General features: G+C 30.2%; 1 protein-coding gene, 1 long non-coding RNA gene and 1 other non-coding gene across 5 annotated transcripts in view; 2 read left to right on the top strand and 1 right to left on the bottom strand.

Moving 5' to 3' along the window:
• Nucleotides 1–17,147, bottom strand: part of LOC139998224 (sodium-independent sulfate anion transporter) — a 35,723-nt gene extending 18,576 nt beyond the window's left edge. The window contains exons 1-2 of one of the 3 annotated variants that reach the window (XM_072022614.1): nucleotides 17,032–17,147; nucleotides 944–1,276 (exon numbers count right to left, since the gene is read on the bottom strand). In XM_072022614.1, coding sequence (XP_071878715.1) covers nucleotides 944–1,136 — 193 coding nt within the window. In that variant the 5' untranslated portion in view covers nucleotides 1,137–1,276; nucleotides 17,032–17,147. The other 2 variants (XM_072022612.1, XM_072022613.1) reach the window with 2 other exon arrangements.
• Nucleotide 17,148: 1 nt separating this feature from the next.
• LOC139998228 (uncharacterized) lies at nucleotides 17,149–24,008 on the top strand. The gene is made up of 2 exons (XR_011803214.1): nucleotides 17,149–17,310; nucleotides 23,429–24,008. It is a non-coding gene; the product is annotated as an uncharacterized lncRNA (long non-coding RNA).
• On the top strand, nucleotides 23,680–23,761 carry Trnas-gcu (transfer RNA serine (anticodon GCU)). The gene has a single exon. It is a non-coding gene; the product is annotated as a tRNA-Ser (tRNA).
• Nucleotides 24,009–25,877: the final 1,869 nt, after the last annotated feature.

Below are 25,877 nucleotides of genomic sequence, written 5' to 3'. Positions count from 1 at the left end.
CTAATAAACAGCGTAATAAGAAAATCAATTCCCACGATTTTTCAAATAGTTCCAATAGTCGGACAAAAAATGTTTCGAAAAAAAGTTAATCAGTTTTCAATCGGCTACAAATTGCAATGCTATGGATTTCAAAGAAGATTTTGCTTCGATAAAAAGTCAAGGTCATCGCTATTTTTTTTTAAATGGAATAATACATTCTTTTATACACCATTCGATGCATTTTTTAATTCTGCAAAAAAGTACGAAGGTACTTTGGTCGACAAATGATTAGTTTAAAAGATATTTTAACTTTAACGTTGTAAAACTTATCCTATGAAAGACAAGTAAAACGTAAAACCAAAAATTACTATGCTATCTTTCTTTGTCTTCCATACCACAAGTTTCACAATATCAAAGTTAAAATATCCTTTAAACTAGTCATTTTTCCAATCAAGTATCTCAAAATATTTTCGCAGAGAATTAAAAAAATGTTTCAAATGTTGTATAAAAAATGTATTGTTTCATTTTAAAAAATAGAGGAAACACCGATTTTCCATGGAAGTAAAACATTGTTCGAAACTCCTAGTATTGCAGTTTGTAGTCGATTGGAAGCTGATTAACTTTCGTTCCATACATTTTCCTGTCCGCTGTCGGAAGTGTTTGAAAAACGCTTCGCTCCATTCTACATGGACCGTGGATTTTGATGCATTTACGGAAGATTTAAGCTGGCAATAGAAAATACATATAAGATGCAAGAATATATAAAATATACAAAATAACAGTATTCGTTGGAATATTTAAATTCGTTGCGATAAACAAATCTTCGCTGTACGTTCTACTTCCTTAGCTGTATTTATGGAAATATTGATTCGTATAAACATTCATCGTCTACTGACGTTTTCCATATATTTGTACAACGTAATGTCGATTTAACGTCGTAAAGGAATAAATTACACAAACTTACCATCATTGTTCATATTTTTGTCATCATGGCTTGAGACGTGGACATTGCTAAGCCTGTTTTCTAGTTCAGCAGTCTGATCAAAATCGTTGTTGTTGCTTCGAAATGGATCTTCGAAGGCAGCATTGCTGTATCCGGTTAACCGGACTTGCTTTCCAGTTTCGAGGTCGTACTCTTGGACGCTATACCTGGACATGTTTGCGAGTAGTTTTTCTATGCTGAAGAGAGTTCGCCAATTTTATGATTTCTCCGGCAGATATCGATGTATAAGGGAAGCTGAATTGCACGAGTGGTGCTCAAAGACACTCCATTGTTGAGTTCGTACGTGTGGCGACCCTAAAAAATAGAAACACCTAATTAATTCATGGCCCTCGTCGTCGTACCGTTAGATTTTCTTTTTATTCGCTTTCTAAGATCGCTTTTTCTTGTCGGTTCTTTGCATTGTTTTTTGCACATTTTGCCGAATTGAATTTCGTCGTACACGATGGATTCCAGGATATCTATTTTCACACTGCATCGCCTTTTTCCTTTGTCTCGTGTATCTTTATTTTCGTTCCTCTGGACCCTTTTTGCGTTTTTTGATCGATTGTCTCTCGAAGCTAAACGAAAGAGTAGCATAGCTTTCGATATTTCTTTTTCGTTTAAATTATTAAGAAGAGAATTTCGCTCGAAGCGATAACGAATGGAATAATTACAATTACTACAACGATGATAAAAATGATGCACCGTGTACGGTCGAATATCATCTAATTCTTTCTTTAAATTTATCGTAACGAAGAAATTATGATATTTATTTTATACTGGAAATGTTTAGTTCATTCCAATGGTTCAATACGCGATATTAATGTTCTGATTTTTTGAAATACCCGAACGTCTTAATTTAATAAAATAATTAAATTGGTTGTTAATTGATTTTTTCATTCAGCCAGCAATTAATTAACAGAATTAACGTTTTATTATACAAACGCTAATAATTGAATCAGAGACTAGTCAGAGTTAGAGAAATTGTAAATGACTTGTACAAAGGATTTTGATACTTTTAATAGCAATTATAGCGATCTTAATGCAAAGCTAAATGTAATTGCAAAAATAATTATGCCGGTGTATTTCTCAAGAGTATAAAAAACATAAGCCACGTAAAATTTCGCTGACTTGCAAATATTTCGTAACGTGCTTTACGAAAATCGATATAATTATAACTTTCGCAGTAACAATTCCATGAAGTATAGTATGCGCAATACAATTCTTTGTACGCATTTTTGTACACGATCAGTGATTTACTTTTTATCGAAAATCTAACATTTTTATCTACGGTTTGTTTCTCTTTTCTAGGTCGGTAATGGCAAAATATTGCGATTTTAAAGCCACGCTACCAACAATTTTTAATTCTTCATATAATTGTTAGATTGTGAATATTTATGCAAATTCACATTTTCACGAAAACAGTTAAGATGAAAACGACGATTTGTTACAGTTATTAATTATTATAGCGATCACGAGCACTGTACCTTGAATACTTTATATATTTTTACAAATTACGTGCATGTTATGTATTTCGACATAATTAAATTTCCCATAGAAATCTATAGTCTAATAATTACATATTCAGCTTTGTATCTAACTCAACTATTGGGTTGGCAACTAAGTGATTGCGGATCTTGTCAGTACCATCTAATGGCAAAATCCGTAATCACTTAGTTGCCAACCCAATATGTTCAACTATCTTCGATTCCGTGTAATTTTCCATAATTGTACAAAACGTGCAAGCAAAATTAAAGGTAGTGTTAAGGCTATTACTATTACATTATCGCATTATTAGTTAAGCTAATTTTATCAGTCTTTTTAAAAATTAAAAAGTTTTAGCGCGGTAAGCAAACAAGAAAAATATCTTTTTTTCTTTTAATAAATAAAGAGAAAAAAGAAATAAGATATTTCTCTTATAAAAAGGATTAATAGAAAATTGTTTTTTATAAGAATAATTATACATTGACCGATTATAAAACTGAACTGCTTGAACAGATTATATAACACCGTCCATCGTAATCTAGTGGCTATAAGAGCTTTCGTAGACGAAAACTATAATAACGTATAATATAAATAAATTCATACATAATGCTTCGCCGTACAATATCATGCAGGAGATGACGTCACTAGTAATTACATTAATAATTTACTTAAAACACTAAAGAAAAAGAACAAAAATGGGTAAGCTGCAGCTTGCACGAAATAATTAACTACAAGCTACAGCTACATATTAATACTGAAAGAGTACATAAATAAAATATAATCGAATAACGTAAACAAATTTCTACAGAAACTTGTAAAGAACGTAAATCGGACTGTATCAATGGTTACGCTTAACTAAAATCTTCCTACAGCATATTACGTTGCTACTACTTTATTTCTGGTGATACAATATTATAATATCATATTTATGTTAAGTCAGCAGTATCAATGTCAAAACGATTTACCAATTATACTGATACGACATTATGAAGTTTCTCAAGTCTCGACTGGTATTTCATTCATCGAAGAATCGATTGCGCAAAAAGCTATTTGAACGCTAATTTTACCTTCGCTAACAAAATATGATGCGAAATAAAATAATTTTGCATAGATATATACACGTGTCGGAGATATTATCATCGAAATCTTGAATCGTTTTCTTTTGACTTAATTCACCGACTTATTAGAAATGTAGAATTAAAGTTGAAAATAAAAAATTCAAATTAATTATACAAACTTTACGCGTAATGTCGAAAGAATTTAGCGCTACATCAGACATATTCGAGTGATACTTGATCTACCAGTATAATGTTTTTGTAATTTTCATATGACATAGTTAAAAAATAATGTGTAAATAACATATAATACGTTTGCCATTCTATAATTATTACAACTTCGTATGTCGTATAACTGATATATCGTGTAACTGGTTATCGTAATAAATTGGTCTATCTGTTTCTTTTGATTAGCGTATCCTAAGTGAAAAATGATACTTCTCGGAGAAACAATAGAAATGTGATGTCATTGTGATAGAGATAAAATTAAAACGGGGAATTATCGATGCTCGATGCCGTTCGTTGTAATATGTACTTACTTGTATTAGCATAATTTAATGGCTCGACATTATGATTAATTATTCCTTGTGCGAGTGATATTTGTCAACAATGTTCTATCTATTAAGCGATTGGTTGAATAGAAGATAGACCGAAAACAAAATAAAATTGTATTCTCTAAGCTATAATTATTTCTAGAAACATACGTATTTATTATATTAATTATAATATATTAAACTTAATAATTAAAATAATTAGTAAATTTAATAAATAATTAAAAAGTAAGTATAGTTATCTTTAAAATATAAACTGAAGGCACCACAAATAGGGATAAAATCGTTCAAAATCAGTATTCAGTATGCACGAATGATTTTTATTAATTTTGATAATCAGTAACAAATCTCAAAGTTAGGTAAGCAGAATTGTGTTTCACAGTCATCATTATTAACACTCATTATCATATTCTCAGTGAAGTACTTACTATCTCCTATCTTATGTATTAGTACTTTGATCATTAATCAGTAACTCCTTCGTATCGAAGGACGAAATATACCTTTGCCACGTAATGTCGTTTATTGTAAGCTTTGGCGCTTTCTATTTATCAGGTAGTCCCAAAAATGTCCTTCGCTATCTTCACGCAGCTGCTTTATCTGGCTATGTTGATACAAACATGAAACTTAATTTGTCAGATCTCGCGGTCTTTATCTTCGATCGTCTTCTAGCTGTCGTAGGACACGTTTCGTTTGCATTAAAACAAAAAATGTTGTGCATCTATTATTTTCTTCTAAACCGAAAGAAATTTTTAGAACAACCTAATATATAGATATCGCTCATCGGTCACTGTATCCTGGCATTGTATACAATACCACGCTTCGAACTGTGTCATAACAGAAAACTAAAATCATTTGCTGGTCGAAATAAAACATTTTCTTTATTTAACATTCCTAATCCCCGTGCGAGTTATTTCGTTCAAAGTATCATATGAGCAATATTGCGTCGCGGGATATCTTGTGCAAAGCATCGCACAAACGACATTCTGTTGCAAGATATCTCGTCCAGAGCGTATCACAAAGGATATTGCGTGGCGAGATATTTCGTCTTTCGATACGAAGGGATTGAACGATTTCGATGGGCGATTTTCCAAAAAAAAAATATCTTCGTATTCGGACCCATCGATTTCAACAGAATAATTATATTTACACGACTGTAAATTTCGCGGTGTAAATGCGCAATGGCAGTATCAATAGCTGCGATTATTACATGCTCAGAATATTTGTATTGCAACCAACGCGCTTTTTATGTCATCGCAATCGGTTACAAATCGTAAGAAGATACGACTGTTTCTCAACAATAAATTTGTTTATTTAAACAATGATTATTTGCATCACACGGAAAATTATTAGAATGAATTATAATCCCTTTTTTCGGCTATTATTTATTTGTACATCGTTGTACAAATTGAAAATATTTTAACGACACGCAGCGTCTTGAACAGCGGCAACGATATCAAATTTTGAACCAAAGTAAAGTTTGCATTATGAAACCACTCGAAGAATCTAGAAAAACATTGTTATGTACGCTCATTCGTTTCAGATCTTATTCAACGATCGCATAGACACAGCTTTTTTAAAGTTGTTCTTTGCGTCAGGCATTTTTCGTCTTTTTTATGACGGCAAGATTCAAGTTTTGTAATTATAATTCTTATTCAACATTTCTGATCGTATGCACTACCACATAATAATAAAATTATGGTCACAGATGAAAAAAAGAGAAGAAAACACGTGGCGGTTAGGTAGTTCTACTTCTTAACGAAGTTGCAACATTTACTCGCTTTTTCAAGGAAAACTTTTAACATTTTAATAACAACAATCTTTCATGATTACTATTTTATATGTTCATCGCGATTCTTGAAAAGAAAAGTCCAAGGTCGCGAATAACACTAATCAATATGCGAAACGATTCTTTATGTCTTTGAAACGGAATAGGAAGTTACGTATGCAGACATATTAAAATTTATTTTTATTTACTTATTGCTGCATCATTGTATTTTATCGTACTTTACTATTACGTCTCTACGTATTCTATACCACTGCATTGGAAGCAAATTATTTTCTTATAGCAATTGTTGTTTTCATACATTAGATTAAAATATAAAATATAAAACGAGTTAATAAAAATATGCGAATAAAATAAAAATTGTTGCAATATTTGATCGTTTTCATTTTCCAAATATTGTTTTATTTAACATTCAACAAAAAATGATTCTGAAAATATAATTGTTCCATGTTGACAAGTTTTATATTTTGTCTAATAAATACAGGTATGTGCGAGGACTTTGTACCAAGAATACGACGTTTCATTTAAATTATAATATATGCAGCATGAAATGACATTCTACTTTACATCAAACATTCATATCCTACCTGTCTTGAAATTCCGCTATATCTAATAACTTTTCACAAAAACATACCTTTTCATTCGCATGACGAATGCAATTTTTTTAACGCACGAAATATATCATATATTGGATACGACTCTAAAGAACCACGAGTTATCCTATATAAGCTTATCATATGCGACAAAACTTACGCAAATTTATATTTTTATACACGGAATATCAAATAAATGGAATCTAAATAAAATTCTGTTTCACCTACTAACAATAAATATCGTTAACAAGTACACACGCTGCTTTGAACATTTTCCATGTATTTTGCATCGTTGCGTCTTTAGATTTCTCATAAACGCATAAAAATTCCCTCTTTATTATGTCAATCCCACTGAATCCAATTTCACTTTTTATGAAATGCGAACGAACTCGAGAGCGAGCGAGAAATGTTCTTTTTGCTTCAACTACAAGGTGATTTTACTACGCAGTCGTTTATAATCTTCTTCGTTGCATCTTAGAGGCAAACCTGATAAAAAGAAGTAGAAGAACGTAAGCAAAGAAGCTGTAGCTACTTCTTTATCCATAGAGTGAGGTTTCTCCGAACGATTTCAGACAGTCGTCTGACATTGCTATGTATATACCGTATACATTTCTGACCTAACAACATGAGTTTTTCTTTTTCTTCTTTTCTCATCGTATTGTTCCTTGTAATTTATGCAGGCGGATATCTGATAAGTCGCGGCGGATATTTATTTAACATTGATTTTGATTTGCATTTTTCAATGGTCGTCTATTTCCTCTATAGCGATTAAGTACAGTATTTGAACATTATATTTACCCTAGCTAACTTTCATGTATATATTATGTCTCAACATAACACATTACGAAATTTAATTAGCATTGTAACGAGACACAACCGTCGCAATTATATTGGTAAAATATAGAACCAATTAGAAAGTGTATATAAATGTTACGAGATATTTACTGCGAATGTATATATGTAGTAAAAAATTCATACATGTATAGCATGAACAATCGTCTTAAGATCAAACCATCTAACACGATCCCAATATTAAGACTTATTAATATGTTGAATAACTGATGAATAATTTTATCACATTTGCGAGATACGTAGATACATACTTATAAATATTAAATACGTGTATACTCGGGTCAAGCTTGAACGAGTGAAGAAGCCGGAATGTTCACGAAACGCGAGAACAAAGTGCAACGCGCTAAGAAAGATACGATTCAAAAGCCGAAGAACCACAGATATATCGTCTAATCATCGTGAAAGTTTAAAATCTATACTACATTTGTTTCTTTTTTATCCGTATACATATTTTCCACTATTGCTCTAGCGTGACATTTCCAGACATAAAAATGCCATTTCGTATCGTTTAGTTTCGCGTGTGAACATTTGCGTCTGTCCGAGGAATTGTTGGCTTACGAGGATACGTACGATCCTCCGGTGGAATAAATGAACAGATTACGGAACGATTAGCTGACGTTACAGGAGCGTTTCTCCCATTAGATGATCACAGTTTTAGCACAAGGGGACGCTCATTCATATGAAACGATTTGATGCTTCAAGAATTGTGTCAACATCGTAATTAGATACCGTTAGTGTTACTACTACGTGTACACTGCCTTGTGATCGAAGAGTTACGTTCGATCGATCGCATTCAACAGTATCGCGCACGAGCGCAATAATACTACGATCTACTCGAAGAAATATAGAATTCATTCGATCGAATAAATCAATGGTCATTAGATGGTAATTAGACGCGATAAGTTTTAAACGACATTGATCGCAGACGTTTATTCAGACCTTTTTTGCTTTTTGAACGATGTGGGAAGACGATAAACCGGAATACATTTGTAATCGTATGTATCTAGTTATTTCATGATTAATTTTGTTTCTTGTACGCCCTTGGAATTTTCATGACAAAGTTGATATTTTGCAGTTGGCAACTAGAAGAATTGTAAGTATGTAGTAATAATACAAAAGTGATCGATATTAATGAAATGGAAAGGGATTCTGTTTTGTTATGTCAGCGATCGTTTCCAGACAATGATAATTGGAAATTATTACGTCATTTATTCTATTCTTTAGACTTAACATCGCTAGATTTTCATTTGTTTCGGCAATTGTTAAAGTAGTGTAAAGGATAAGCTTAAGACAATTCATCGAAGCAGTCATTTTATAACATTGGCCGATCAGTTGTCGATATTTCAACAATTTTTCGAGAAAGAAATTCAAAGATTATGATAAATTGAAACACAGTTCTAGAAAACAACTGTTAATGTCATCCATGTCTTTATGTTTTTAAAATTTTGTTCTAATTATCATAATGCAATTCCAAATTGAAGTCAGTCCGATCATTTGTCAAAATCTTAACAATTTTCCGAGGAAGAAAAATTGAAACATTATCAGAAAATGTATTATAGTTCTAGGAAACAAGTAATTACTGATTAAATGTTTATGAAATCACGAGAGTGATACTTATATTACGTGTCTGTATTTCTTAAATAATATTCTATTTATCTTCTATTTATTTTTTATTATTAACTTTATTATTATATTACTATTTATAATGGCATCAACCATTCTATTCATAGCAATTATCTGGTAATTCTCACTCAATTACTATACAAGATTGAACAACTGATATCAGCAAAAAAGATCTCTTTTATCGTAACTAAATAAAATAGTGCCAAGTCATATATTAACAAATACAATAAATTTTATTTTTAATAATTTATGTAATTATATATGTAAACACGAGTTTCTTCATTGAATGAATTGAGGAGTCTACATGACAGTTATGTCATAATTTCCCTGTTAAAAGAAAAAAGTGCTCCTATTAGGTTGGCAACTAAGCGCTTGGGGATTTTGTCAATACCACCTAATGACAAAATCCGCAATCATTTAGTTGCCAACCTAATATTATGTAAAATCTTGAAAATTATTTCTTGTTACTGTCTCGCTAATTTAAGTAAATTTTCTGAAACAAAATGAGCTTCGTTTAAATTCAGTCTGCATTCTTAACAACTAACATACGGTGGAGTATTAAAGAAAATCGCGTCGTCTCTGCACAAGTGCTTTAAACAGAGATTTTCAATACATATTTTACAAGATATGGTTCGTTGCAAAAATCTTATTGCAATATTAAGACGCTGAAGACAGTAACATATCTTAGGAATCATATGTGTAGCGACAGGTGAATGGCCGGGAATTTCTTGTACCATAATTTACCAACTATGTAATACTTAATAGTAGACAAATACAAATGACAAACAATAGTTAACAAATTACAAGTTATAAGTTATAGTTTTCTGTTGCTCAAGCAGTTCTTATAATTTTACAGTTGTACGTCAATCAGAAGTTGATTTCTAACTTGTAAAATTTACTCGTAGAATTTCACTTGTTTAAGATACAATAATTCATAGAATGTACATAATATGAAAAAGTATGTAAAATACTCAGAGTATAATATAATATTTGATAGATGAAAAATTCTTTTTTCTACGACCTATCTTTTACCTGTGTTTGCAAAAAGCTTGGATTTGCACATAAATATCCACGGTCTAGCAATATGAATAAAAATATGAATACCTCATGGATAAAAAAATATTAAAAGATTTAACTATTAAATTAAATATCAAAATATTTCATTGTCGAACATAAAAAGTATATGTGTCTTTGTTTTAGTTTCCTTGTTACATAAAATTACTTTTATTACGAATAAAATTTTTATCACTACATACCATACAATACTATACGTTATGTTATTATAGCGAATACTATTGTGTCAATATCAATCACACGCTCCGCGAAACTGTAATTGTCCATCGAACCTTGAGAACCTCGTGGGTCATCGACACACATTTCTTTCGTACGCACACAATAAACCACGCACCACAGGTGATAATTTCGTGAAAGTGTTAAATAATTCATCTATTATTGCTCAAAGTACGAATTGGCTTTCTAAATGGACAAACAGTTTCCTAACCAGTTTAGCGATGAGTAACTCGATTTAATTACGTGCTGCACACATCCTGCATGTAAATGTGTTCGTTATTGTGGGCTACGATTTTGGTCGATGAACGAAAGATAGTACATATGTATCTCGTTTCTTCTTGTTTTTGATGCGCGCGTTATCAAGGCTTGTTTCTTAGAAGACACAGAAAATGTTTTCTAGCTATTTTCTTACTACTTTTCGTCAACTGCATCCAGTCTTACTGCATTCCTTCGATTATTTTCAACCCAATAGTATTTTTTTAACGTTAAAAAGATATCACAAGATTGAGCAAATTACGAAAGGATCGTTATTAGTATGCTCAATTTCTCATTTTAAGTTTCTTATTCTCGGTTAAAAACTTTCTTAGAACACTAAAAATCTTTTTGTTTGTTGAGATAAGAGCAGAATTGATATATCAAGACCACAGGAGAAAGCACGATGAATCATATTTTCCATTTTTTTACGGAGCAGTAGTTTTAAAATCTAATACGTTGACGACTGCTCACACGTTGCAATTGCCCTTCTGTATCATTTTCGGGTTAAACATATAATTTTCTACCCGCTGCATAATTTAAAAAATGTCTATTGTCAGAATATCAAAATACCGTTTATTTATTATTTTTTAATGCTTTAACAATCGAGAAGCTACACTAATCAACTTCATAAATTGAAAAGCAGAAAAAAGTGACGATGAAACTTGAAATTGAAACATTATTTTTTAAATTTACTCTGCAATTTGCTAGCGTTTATGTCACTCTCTTGTAGTGAACGACTGCATGGAAGTAAGTAATTTAACTTTAATTTACTTTTCCAGAAGTAGACGTTAATCGCGTAATGTAACGAATCTGAAAAACTGTCCAAACATAGAGTGATCAGTTTGACTTCTGACGGGTATAATTACACCTTTGACTGAATCTAACAGGTCCTTTCCATTTTCAACTATTTTATATTGAAATATTCATTTTTAGTTATAGAGCGACTTGAAAATAAAATATCCGCAAAAATATAGCTATCATGCCTTTTTCCTCGATCCTTCAGCAAAGATTCAGAGATCACAGTAGATTTAATTAAGTAAGTAGCGATTAAAGACCGAGGATTCGCCGTTCGAATCTGCTCGAGAGAAAAGAGCGTGAAATTGTTTTAAATATACCGGCTGTGAATCAGTCACGGTATGAATACCTTGTTATTTTCTTTAATATCTCGCTACGGTGAGTACAGTCAACGGAGTGCAATTTGCGATAACGGGCCTCCGGGAACGATCGTAACTCTCGAAATTGGATTTGAAAAATGAATTCTAGAGATTCGTAGGACTTCCATGCATTTGCATCCGATTTTACGAGCCCGGTGAGTATCTTAAAAAACGATTTTTCGTGTTGCATAAATTGTGTCGTTTTGTTCGAAAAACAGTTAGCCTGTCGATTTTGTAATTTTACGATGGTAATTGGACCAGCGAAGGTCTCATCGTTACGTCTTTGCGGCTGAACGTTTTGTATCTTTTTCCTTCCCTTTTTCTTCTCGTCTCTGGTTACGGATTATTGGCTGCGTTCGTGTACCATCAAACGACAATGGTTTTTCACTGCCCTTTTCTTTTAGTTACTTCTGTTGTTTTATAATCTATTTTGCAAGAGCAAGGTGAGTATTTATGTTAGCTTGTCCTTTTCAGTTAAAGTGTTTTCTCAAAACATTCACTTCTCTAGTTTTCTAGCATAGAGGAATAGTAACAGATGAATGAAATTATTAGGCTGCGAATATTTATGCAAATTTATATTCCTCTGTGAACAGAAATTATATAAAATACTAAAGAAATGGAACTGAAACACAAAAAGATTTCTCCTTACAAGTTCTAATTATAATGAATATTTTGCTTTGCATATTTTGTATATGTTTGCATAATACATGCATTCTGTACATTTTTATTTATTTAAATTTCCTATATAGATACATAAATATATTCAGTTTTTCGATAGCTAAACATGCATATGTATGTATGTTAAAATACTTCAAGTTTCTTAGTTTTCCTACCTTTTTAAGTAAAGTTATGTAGGACGTTATAAAATAATTACTAAATGTAGATTGTACACGAAACAAAGAAAAACAAAAATGACGATAGAAATAATAAAACGTCAATTTTGTTCAGTTTCGAAACGATAGATAAGATATTTGGATTAAGCAAGACAGAAATGGAATGGATAGTATAAATTAATATAACTATGAACAGGACTAATTTAATAAATTAATTAAAGGAGCAATTTTCTGAAATAGTGAGCTGATATCTAATTATTGAAGTTGAACTAACGCAATATTTCAGTTAATTTACATTATTGAATTCTATTTCTCAACATTGTGGTTATGAAAGGGAATTCCAAAGATTTGCTTAATATGTTTTCTATTATTTCCTTTTCCACCTAGATCCAACAATTTTACGAAGGTTGTAAAAATCGAAATATTCATAAAAATGTGATAAACTATCTTTTCTAAATTAAGTTAATGTCTTTCTTGCCTGTTTTTCCTAGAATTTATCTACTATTTATAAAAATCAGAAATCTGATTTTTATAGAATTTAATTACTTCATTTACGTATTTTAAGAATTTTTCTTTACGCAACTTTTATACATTATTTCACAGCATGATTCTTAATGGATTTAAATAAGTTTAATTTGAAGTTATTTACAGGCAAAATAAAATCAAATTTGCATCTATAATTATTATTATAAAAGATTGGGCCAGTTAATTTAAAACTAACGAGTTTAATCGAAGCATCACCTATTTAGGTGCTGAAAATTACCTTATTCAACTGTTAACACTGTACTTATATACAACTGCTTTGTCCTTTCCATGAATTTTTTGCTCTAATAACGAAATTGATAAAATCTTTCTTCTAACAATTGAAGAACTCGCGACAAAAATAATTCTTGCCTATGTTTATCTTTCATCAGGAGAGCAAAAGCATACTCTAGAATCTTTAATCTCTGCCAATATTTCAATTTTTTGAAACAAAAGTACACGATTCTTGTAAATGCACATGTCTATAATTAATTATATCGTAGAAGAATTATACCTAATTAAGTCCTAAAGCTGTGGATGTTATGATAAAGGTATTTTTTTTTTTTTTATAGAATTAGTTAATTTTTAATCGACAATAAATCGAGGTATCTTTTTCGTATTGTCTATTCCATCGTGTGGTGAATTTAGCTTTTCTATTACTAAAGTTAAAAAAATTTGACCTGAGTCATTGTTATTTTTGTAAAATAAACCAATCTTTAACTGCGAAGGAAACATCATGCTTTTGGCACGGTTATATTTGATTTAAATTTTAAATTGCTTGGCACCACGCTTCTCTTTTTCTGTCGCCGTAAGTAGTTTAATCTTGTTTCCTATTGGCCTAAATTCTTATTCCACTAAATTCCTAAATGTTTAACACGCACGTTAGCATGTTAAAACTTTCAATGTATCGGATATCATACAAAGAGCTATGATGTTATTCGGATTGACGATCCAATTGTTTTGAACGAGATCGTACCATATACAGTGGCTCACGGAAGTATTTGGACGTTTATCGTAAAAAACTTTCATTCACAGATTATATGTGTTATATAACATATTTTGAAATTTTATTAACACTAAGATTTAAACTCAGTCGGTAAATGTATATAACATACAAGATGTATAACTGCAAACATTTAATAAACAATTAGTATGCAACAAATGTATAATATAATATAATTTATATTATATTATTTTATGCCAATAATAATTATATTATTATAGTAATATTATTATATTATCTTATTATAATTATAATTTAAACATTATTATAAAATATATTATTAATATGGTAGGTAATTGGCCCTTTAAATACTTTTGTGATCTTTACAAAATGTATACTTATATTAAATATCTTTTAACTTCTTTGTTCATTTTCAGAATCGTTTCAGGCTTTATTAACACACACAGTCAGTGGCACTAGGCTTTCATACTAATGAAATTTTCAAATATCTCGTATAACAGACGTCATATATTCATAAAAGGTATTTAGAAATACGGGCATAATTTCATAAGCCATTGTACTTCTCTTCTTCTTTCCTCTTTTTAACTGTTACATTCCAAGCAGCCATATAAAGCGGTTTTTTTACGAGTTTTTGTAACTAGATTACACGCGAATTTTTCACTCGTTACAATTTTCATTTACGTATTTACGGCTATTCGCCTAAGTATATATGCGAAAGTTTATTAGAAGGCCTATAATCCTACATAAAAGCGGATGATGCTTTCTCTGAACGATTTCAACGAACATTACGAAGCGATCAGTGAATTGATACATCTCATTCAATGTTTTGTGTGGCGACGCGACGCGATGCGACGCGATGCGACGCGACGCTTGAAATGAAAATCGTTCGGCCATGTGTACAACGCGATAAAAAGTTGGAAAGACTCTTTGATTCAATTTTTTATAGATATTTGTTTGAAACAATGCTTCAAGATGCAAACCTGCCTAGCAGTTTCATTCTATTATTTGTTGTTAATTGTTGTTATATCTAATATATCTCATCAGAGATAAATAAACATTGCTATAAATACGTATACTCGTAGTATATATATTAGTTACATTTTATCTTAGTTAGATATGTAATATCTTACTTACATCTTTTATTTATTTTAATAAATTTGTAGTGCTAAATACTGTTTTTAAACATTGTGTTTACAAATGAAATTTCAAGGATTAGTTCCATATATGTTTAGTTATTATCTGCAAGAACGTGAAGGAACTGAGGCATTTGTGGCATTTTAATTCATGGAAATTGTTATTTGTGTGTTTTATCTTGTGAAGTAATTTCAAGCGATATACCTATTATTATAACGTATTATCTGTACTTCGGTAAAACAATATGCAATTTGCTTTATTTATGTATTTTAATAACATTGAGTTCATGAAATTTTTACGCATTATTTTGCTATTTGTTAGACGAAACAATATTGCATTTTTACTTATTTCAATATCAATTTACGTGAATTATAATATATAATTTATAAGAAATGACTTATGTAAGTCATAGTAATAATTGGTATCCAAAAATCAACATGTTTAATATGGATATTACACAAATATATAATATAATTCTATAGATATCAAGTAAAATAGTTCTCATAGAATTATTACCACCGTAATTCAAGTCTGTCTAAACTCTCAGAATATGTAATTTACCTCAAAGAAGAGACATATGCCTTTTATAATTTGTTTCTTCTATTTCGTCCAAAATCTGTTTAAACTTAAATTAATCATTTTCATATATTAGTAAACTTATATATTTGTATATATTTATATATATATATGTATATATATATATTACTAGATTTATTTATTATATATTATTGGATATATTGTGGTAAATATATACAACACAAATTATTTAAGGAGTTAAAACGTTACAAAAATTTGTTATATTTCTTCCTTGCATTATTTGTCATTTCTGTTCTATCTGTTATTTGTTATTTCTATTATACTTTTTATTTTTATTCTTATAATTCTTTTGCTTTCATTGCTTGCTATTCATCAATTTTATTTTCATGGAGATATTTTATATTATAATATTATTGTTATATACCATTTGTGATATAAAATATCTAGATTACGAATTTTTATGCAAATTTATATTTTTATAGATATAACTAACGAAATGGAACATAAGTAGAGATTCATTTTACGTATTAAAAATTATTATAACGTATACCCTTTTCTGAATGTTTCGTACATTTTGGTATATTACATATATGTATGCATTCTGTACATTTTTCTATTATTAAATTTCACATAAATTCACAAAAATCCGCAGTATAAGAATATATAATAAATAAAGTAAATAATTTTTTCCGTAAAAAAATTAAAAACAATTTCCATTGGAATTGATATTTCAGAGTCTCGTGCACTAACGATTCCTTGTTTTTTAATTTTATTACATGTTCTAAAATCCGTTGATATCCGTTCGGTCATCCTACAAGCTATTATAAATTTCATTTAACATTAACCCATTCTACTTTCTCGTAGTTTTCGATCCTATGGTCGTACACGATATCATCGATTGAAAATAGAAACACCATGCTTATCTCGCATACATAAATACCTTGTATCAGTGTCACATCACAGCCAACAGTGAACCACGGTAATTGTAATTCCTAAAGCCATCATGACCAGTAGCGTGTCCACTGGCGTGTCGTTTTCCCTGCGAACGCCACGATCGTTCTGTTTCTTTTTTCTCTTCTTTTCCGAGAATACTCGCGAAGAGTTCACTGGCGTCGCGTCAAATGTGTTTCCGTGCACAATTTTACAGCTTCCACGCAAAAACTGAACGCTACGATCGCGAGAAATTCAGCGAGAAATTTTCACCACGTGCGATCGTCACCGTATAAGAAACGCTCGAAAAATTCGTTTCAAATTATTAACAGAAGTAAATAGGTAAAAGAGCTGCGTGTTTCGTGAAAAATTTAGGTTACCGTTTGATCGAGAAAGTAACACTGGTATGTTTTCGCTGAATTGGTCGATGTGGTTCGATGCGAATCGAACAGAAATCTTTATAAACGTTCGAACGTTGTAAACCGTGTGTCTCTGAGGGGAACGCTCACCTGAGCTGAAACTTGACAGCCGAGAATTCGCCTTTGCGCGGTGCGCTGATGCGTCTGCGCATTAATACCCATCTCTCCTAAAACATCGTCACGTGCTTCTGAGTCAGTCCACGCTACACGTTGGTCACTGTACTACACGCTACACGGTATCGTGCGCTGAAACGCGATGAAAATGAGGAAAGAGATGGCCGGCGTAAATCCCCGGAAACCCACCAATATCTTGTTAAAAAATGTAAATAACTCGACTCGACTGAACACTTTCCTTACAAAAAGCCTTCGGTGAGTATATTCGTTTCTCTAACGTAACATGTGGTACGAACTCCAACGTAATGAAACCTGTTCGACTCGCTTGAGGTATTTGTTTCGTACAACTTTTTCTACTTTTCTCTCTTTGTTGAATAGTCATTTTAAATTAATAGTTTAACGTTTGTCGACACGCGTGATCTGGAAATTATACGATGTTTAAATAATTTAGGTGAAAGGGTTTGGGAAGGGATAAAAACGAACAGACTTTTGTTCCATATGATAAGACCTTTCTTTGATCTAGGTTATAAAATACGTACTTAGTGATAAAATTTCCAGTTATGTTAATGCTCTGTCGTATAATACTAAAACAAATCTTTGTTTGGCAATGGAATTTCAGTTGTTCAAATTTTATTTTATTTTTTATGACGCATTTACATGGTGAAGATCTTGGAACATATCTTTTCTAATATAAATAGTACTATAATTTAAGCTTTTTATGATTTAAGCTTTATTAAAAATAGGTTTAAATATCTTTTATAGTAACTTTATAACGTTGAAATCTTAAAATATGACATTTTTTAAATATAAATATTAGCATATATCAATTTATTAAATTTCAATTTAACTATTACCAAAAATAGATACAAATCGTAAAAAAGATATTATTGTCGGAATTTGTAGTTTCTACGTGTATACACATGTTACGAATTTTTTAAATTTGAAATTGATATCAATCATCCAATCTTTGCTTGTTAAGGTTAAACAAGATTATTAGATTATTCTAACGATTTTAAAGTCGTTATTGCAACAAGGAATAAGAAACAAATTAGAAATGCAATCGGAGGATGATATCTCTTAATCAGCGGGCTGAAAATATGAAGTTCGAATTTCCTAAACAAGATTCAAATTACTTGTAAATAGATTGTATTTGGAGATATGTTCTCGAGCGTCATTAGCGCATAATGTAGATAACTTTGTATCTATATCTATTAAAGTATATTGTAGATTTAATATGTTATAGGCAGCCAAATAGAGAAAAAGATGGAAAATTCAACAAATTTTTTTTTATTCTTTGTATGAATTCTATTAAAATTGATCAACTCTATTGTTGTAAATATTAACTTCTAAATTTTAATAATTATATATGTATTGAGAAATATGAATATTCCTCTCATGTAGAGAGATATATTGGCATATTATTAACTGATCATTCATTTTCTAATAAAGTTACCAATCTATTAATAAGTTACATTTAAAGTTTTAGGTATCTAGAAGATACATAAAAGAGTATTATGAACTAGATCTGTATACTAAATCCTGTACACAACAGCTCCTGACCTACTTGGTAGAAGCGCTTTTTATGTCAACAATCTGTTTCTTCAGAAAAAAAAGAGTCTCCTCAAGCTAATGAAAGATGAATATAGATATTGTTTAAGAAAATACAGTAGGTTATTCGCACCTTACAAATATGTATATTTTTATATGAATCGATCATTTTAAATAAGTATATCGTTTCTCTTACTACAGAAAAAGATCAAGAAAATAAAAGGAAACATTTCAATACTATATAAATATGACAGATTTTTTAATTGATTTAATGAAAGACTTAAGTAAAATTGTTTGAAAACTTAACTTTCGCAAATAGCTATATCTCTCTTGTATGTTTCTTAACATTACATTATATCGATTTATTGTATCATTCATTATAATGCAAAATACAAACAATAATTAAAAAATTGCTCACTCGATCTTTATGATGCAATCAATAATTTGGATGCTACTTATACGTTCTGATTTACCAACGGTTATTGAGCAATATTTCCCTATGTATTAGATATATAATACATTATGCAATCCATTACTTATTGTATCTATTGTATCTTCTGATGAATAAAATTTAAAGAACTTTGAGAAAGGATAATAAAAAGAAAAAAAAAAATAAAGAACATTAACTTTAACTTGATAGGAATTCGTAAACATTTAGAGATATGAATTAACAGGACAAAGCGTGACATACAGAAACTGTTATGGTCTTTTGTTATTAAAATCCGCCGCTAATGAAAGTGTGATTTTCTAAAAAATTCTCTTACCGCGATAATATTAATTACTGTCTAGCAGTTATAACGTTACATAACACGATCAGTAGTCGCGTGGATCATTAAGGATAAGCTCAGTTGCCTTCTTTATGAGTTCGAGAGATCTTTTCTACGTGTCTGCTTGCTATCTTGCATTTTGTTTCCGTTCTCTTACATCACAAGCAGAGGTAGTGGCGCATATTTACCACAAATGGAATTCATGTGAATTCATACCTATTGTTAGCGTAATCAAGCCAGAAAATAATATCGTCGTTCAAAGCACGTTGCAAATCGAATCGAACGGAATGGGAAAAAAAAAGAGAAACGTCATTTACGATTTACCAGTTGCATTGGATTCGGTTCTCTGGGAGTTAACATCCGGCTTTATTGTGCCTGGCACGTTTTTCCTATAGAGAAGAACTTTGTTCCGTTGAAACGTGTGGTTCGTGATGGACCTTCGATCTAGAATGGGATTTACTGTAATAGAGGAAAAAAGAGTATGTTAGAATATCGGTAATTCATTTTTACGTCATTTGTGGTATGTCCACGATGGAAAAATAGAATTCCTTTCTTCGTGTACATTGGAATTACCCTAAAGTTAAGGCAATCGGTAAACCACGTTACGTTTTGAAATCCCAGAATGAGTTTCTTCAATGAAACAATAGAAAAGTTCCGCGCGTACCTTCAATTATTTATATGCAATTATCATCTTCGATAATTACATTCTCTGAAATGTTGGTAAACTTCGAGAGATAATCTATTTTTCACCGTACTGTCTAAGTTTCAAGTGACTATAAATTTTGTCTTAACGGATATTCCATACGTTAACCTTATGTCCGTAGTTAGCACTTTATCGTAATCGGTTTTTTCAAAGAGCTAAAAGGACGGACATTATTGAGTGTTAGCAATAAAAAATTTTCATTGGAAATCAATTAATTTGTTGATAAACGAAATTGTTTGACCGATTGTTCATGTAAGTTCTATCATTATCGGCAACCCTATTTTAATAGTCGTGGATTGCCCTTGATAAATTACGTAATATAACATGACTGATTTTAAAATGAGTGACCAGACGTCGCCGATCTAACTGAACAAAAACTCTCTGTGTTTTCAAACTGATAATATTATTTTTATAATATCAAACTATATATATATTATTATGTATAATGTACTTAAATATATTATTATATATTATTCAAGTTTGGTTTCTAAATGACTAAATCTTAATTTGAATAAAATAAAATAAAATGGACAAATGAAATTTTAAAGGATATTTCAAATTAAGTTTGGAAAATAATTCTCGTATTATCTTACCTGTATATACTTTAATTATATTTTATTATATTTGTATGTATATCGTACTATCAATAATATGAGCAAAGAAAATAAGTATATATTTCAAAGTATCAAATTTTTGTTTCGATAAAAGAAGCAATAAAATAATAACAAAACTCTTTTTTTTCATTTTCGATAACAACGTGAATAAAATTAAATATTAAACTGGCTTAATAACATATTCATAATATTAATTACTTTTTGTTTATCAATTTCTGCAATAAGGAAAAGAAACAAAAATGAAAGTGTTTAATTGTGGAAAAGAGCAACTTTAAAAGCGCATACAAGTGTAATACTGAATAATTTAACTGCTTATGAATACTTATAATGAATGCGCAGTGCTGTGTGTTCGCGTTGCGTAGATTTCATTACAATTACCAGTTCCTGCAATTTTAATTTGCTACCACCGAGGACGTCAAGATTACAACGTCAGCATACATTTCCTTTGAGTTACGGTTACTTTTGTCGTTTTCCATTTAGTTAACTAATACTTGCTCGAATCACGGTAATCTATAATCTACACATTATATTATTATTCATGTGTCGTTTTTATTAGTCATTTGCTTCCCTTATGAACATATGAAATAGTACTTACTCGTTTCATATAATAAAGGATTTATGTGAAATGCGTGAAAGACGATTGTAACGTTGTTTAATGTGCTAAATACGTCGATATGTCAGTTTTAGAAGAACAGTTAAACTTAACGATTCTTGTAAGGACACGGGTAATATTGTTCGAAGATTGGTTAGAAACCGCTTTGCTAAAACGTGAAGTTCATGGAAATGAAGTGCGTTGACTTGAGAGATAATCATGTGAAATAGACTACTTAACTTTTTGCCCGATACTCGTTCAGAAATTTGTGGACGATAGGATTGGTCGATTTATATTAATAATACATGAATGTTACAAAAATATATGAATTAATGACAATATATCTATCTATCTATCTTCTGGTAGAATCAACAGTTACGTACATAACAACACTAAAAAAATATCCGAACATTTCCTTATTTCTAAGAAGATAAGTTAGTTTAGGTATAAAATAAGATGGACTGCAATAATTATATAACAATCATAGCTGTGCATAATAGTATATTATCACTCGATTAAATTTGTGTTTTTAGGGGCAATACGGAGTAATAAAACTGTTGTTAAATCTTATAGAATTATTGTTATTATGAGGATTATTTGTCTATCCTCCAATTTTCTAATTATAAGATATCTGATATTAATATAACCAGCGATATTTAAATAGGAAATGTATGTAAATAGTAATGTATATGTATAATAAGTACAGATAAGTACAGATGTATGTATATTATTATCATGTTTATTTTATAGGTAATTTATATTTCTAGCCTGATCATTTCAGGAAAAGATAGTAAATGTTGCTTCTAACTTATAATTCATCATCAATTTGAACACTTCGATAAAATTTATATAGGTACCTAGTGGTATTACAAATTAGCAAAAATGCCTGGATAAGTATATTATACGAAATATAAAATCTTATCAATGGTACATTAAAATTAAATACTTTTAAATACAGTTGCTTGAACTAATCACGATATTCTATCTATCAATTTGAAAAATTTTTTCTATCCTATCTATAGCTTGGTACACGAATTCCTTCAATAAGAAGCTCCTTAAATGATAAAATTGCTTTATAATGCCAATTTTATTACTGAATATTAACTTTTATGAATATATTTTATTGTGTTATAATGCTCTACAGTTGTTCAATAAAGGGTAAAATCAAACTACATTAGATTTTATCAGAGATAACTGTCCATGTACTTTCGAATGGTAATGTGAACAGATAAATTCAATGCACGTGACTCTTCGTTATCTATGATCGAACGTGCATTGTTTCAAGTTGACAATTATTTGCATTCCTTATAAATTCTTATAAAACACGTTAATGCCCACCTCCGTTATTCCAGAAGCATTTTCCGCACGCCCCACTATGTTTTCCTTTCTTTCCACCTTCTCTGAATTGCTGATTAAGTTATGTAATCCAGCTTTGGTGCTATACCCGTGTTTCTGAGATCGAGAACCATAGGCAATTTGCTCTTTATACTTTGCGTGTATTTTAATGCAGTAGAATCTTCGTTATCCGAACGAATCACGATACACACTATTTGGATAATCGAATAACTTTGAACAAAATTATAACAATTCCTTTCAGTTTCTATTCTTCTATTGCAATCTTTGCTACAAGGAATCATCCACAAATTTTACATTAATTGATGTCGCAAGAATTAATTGTTCTTCTAGTTAGTCCTCTAGTAACCTAGGTGCTGCTGCAATTTACTTAAAAGACCAATATTGTTGTAACAATTTAATCACACCGGTATTAAACTAAATGTTATTATTATTCTAAATTGAATATATTATTTATAATTGCTATATTTAAAATATGATACATTTATGTTTAGAGAAGTGTGAGAGGCCAATACATGTATTACTGGTTGATATAATGTAGAGATTGCAAATTTTATCAGATAGATTGTGCTCATTACGTAATTGACAGACTATATTGATAGATTAAATTATTATAATAGATGTACAGATTATTTATAATTATCATGTTTAAAATACGATATGTCAATGGTTATAAAAATGTAGAAAGCACATACTTACTAAATATGGATATAAATTAAATAGCAATGACTGAAAGACTTCAATTTCTACCAGATAAATTGTATTCATTGTGTAATTAACAAATTGTGAATTCTAGATTCGTGTAATGTTGGCGGTGCTAGTCGACTCGTTTGCATCGAATATTCTTGTTCACTAAATCGGAATGATGGAATCGTACAAATGCTGTAGATGAATATTAATGATTGTCATCTGGAGTTAAGAATATTTGGATAATGTCAGGAGCAAGGATAACGGTATGGTGTATAAATTATATAATATAATACATGCTTGATTTATTTTAAGAACAGATGGAATAAAATATATTCGCTAAAACACGGATTCACATCGGACGAGGTGGCCGAGTGGTTAAGGCGTTGGACTGCTAATCCAATGTGCTCTGCACGCGTGGGTTCGAATCCCATCCTCGTCGATTCGCTTTTTGTTACTTTGCAAAACATTCTAGTTCATAAGGTATGTACAATTGGAGAAAGTTGCTAAAAAAATTGACGACTCTTTAATGTCCGAGAGTCAGAAGTTTGTTGAACTCGATATAAAAAGAAAAGTGCAGCAGTAGAAATTCAGAATGTACATTTAAAGTACATTTATATGTAGTATTTATTTAAAGTAAAATTTTATTATGTATGTAATACGTTATTATTAAATTGTAATATTGAATAGATGAATTTTATTGAAACAAATACAGAATCAAATATTTCATTAAAAAGCAGTTCAGTTCTAAGTAAGTACATGGATCATTTGTTTGCAGGTACGTATTTGAAAATTATTTTCTATTAGTTACAGCAGAATTCCATGTGTCTGAATTTGTCGGGGAATGAAAAGTTTATATTTTATATAACTGGAATTCATAAAATAAGAGCTTATCGATGTTTCCCTTTATTTAATATTTTTGGTTCATATACTACAATAGGAGCTTGCGTTTAAGCAAACGAATTCAAGTAGTAAAATTTCAGTTATACGAAATTTAGTTAGCATTAACTAAAATTTTGTTTAAATAAATGGAGTCCAGTTAGATGGAGTTCCATTGTATATGTATTAATTTATTATTATTTTAGAAACAATGATTAATGAGTTTTCGTTACAAATACCAAAAAAAATTTTACGATTCTTTAATGAACCAGAAGTGCTAAAAAAACAGAAGTAAAATTTTATTACTTATGTAACACGTTGTTACCAAATTATGATATTGGATAAACTAATTTTATTGAAATAGCATATTTGAAAAGGTTAGTTTAGTTTGAAGTCAGTATGTAGATTGTTTGTTTAATAAAATATTTTCCAATATTTATATATATTCCAATTTATTATTACTTTATAAACAGTGTTTAATGATTTTTCAATAAGTATAATATATTCATTAAAATCCCTAAAATCCGCTTCTACATATATCGTAGAGTACGAGTATTGAATTTATAAATGTATGTTTATTACATACATGTTAATTAGCTCATATGAGTTCAGATATATTTATTCGAAAAGTATGTAGTACTTATGTGTATTTGTGCACATTTTCTCCCTTTCTCTTCAAACATGATATAAAATAATTGATTTACAGTATAATACAAGATATTAAGCACGTATATCTAACTACGAATTTAACCAAGATTGTATTAAACAAGTTTATGTAATGGAACAAATTTTTATAATCGACGAACCGGTAAAACCAAATTTATTTGTTTAGTTTTTAAATATCATCTTCGAATAGAGGCATTACCTGTATTACCGTTGATGGCTTCTCGTCGTTACACAATCAATTATGTAACTGAGGAATGTGCTTCATGTTCGATCATGAATTTTTTTGTGGAATCGTTCCAGCATGTTCAATATCGGTGTTCGAATAAACCACCGAGATTTGACGTCAATAGAATTGAAAACGAAGTGGGATAATGAAAATTGTGTGTAAAATGTACACGGTAAATTAGTTTGCTAATGTGTAATTAACAGGACACCCCCTAGTCGTATGCATTATTCATTACGTCTTTATATCATAAGAAACAATCACATTCAATGGATTTTCCTTAACGCAACTGACTGCATTAGGTTTGTGTATTAGCGGAATACATAATTGTATATTATAAATTATCATGCGAGCAACGATCTACTTGTTTGATGAAGCATGACACTGGTAGTTCGCAGAAACATATTAAGTAATAAAATCAACTAGTATATGTCATTTTTCACTAGCAAATAGCGACGTAAGTAGTATTCAATAGTAGAGATGATAAAATATAATTTTTCTCGTTTATTTATACGTATAAATTATGTATTAATTTATTGAGTCATATTTTTTATGGTATTGTCCACTTTACGCTACAAAAAGTTTAAACGCTGAGTCATAGTGCAGTTTGTATAATTTCTTAGTAAGAAGTCCATCAAAGTGAAATTCATTGTTTCCTTAGAACGCAATCACCTTTGATATATTGTAGAGTGCAGACACGTGTACGAGTGAGTAATTGGATGGGTATAAATTCGTCATTTGATAGGAATTAGTTAACTTATGTTAGTTAAGAATATATATATTGCAAATG

The sequence above is a fragment of the Bombus fervidus genome, chromosome 2 (assembly GCF_041682495.2).
Source record: "Bombus fervidus isolate BK054 chromosome 2, iyBomFerv1, whole genome shotgun sequence".
In the NCBI taxonomy this organism is placed as follows: domain Eukaryota; kingdom Metazoa; phylum Arthropoda; class Insecta; order Hymenoptera; family Apidae; genus Bombus; species Bombus fervidus.
The sequence above is the reverse complement of the archived record's forward strand: the minus strand, read 5'-3'. Positions and strand labels throughout refer to the sequence as shown.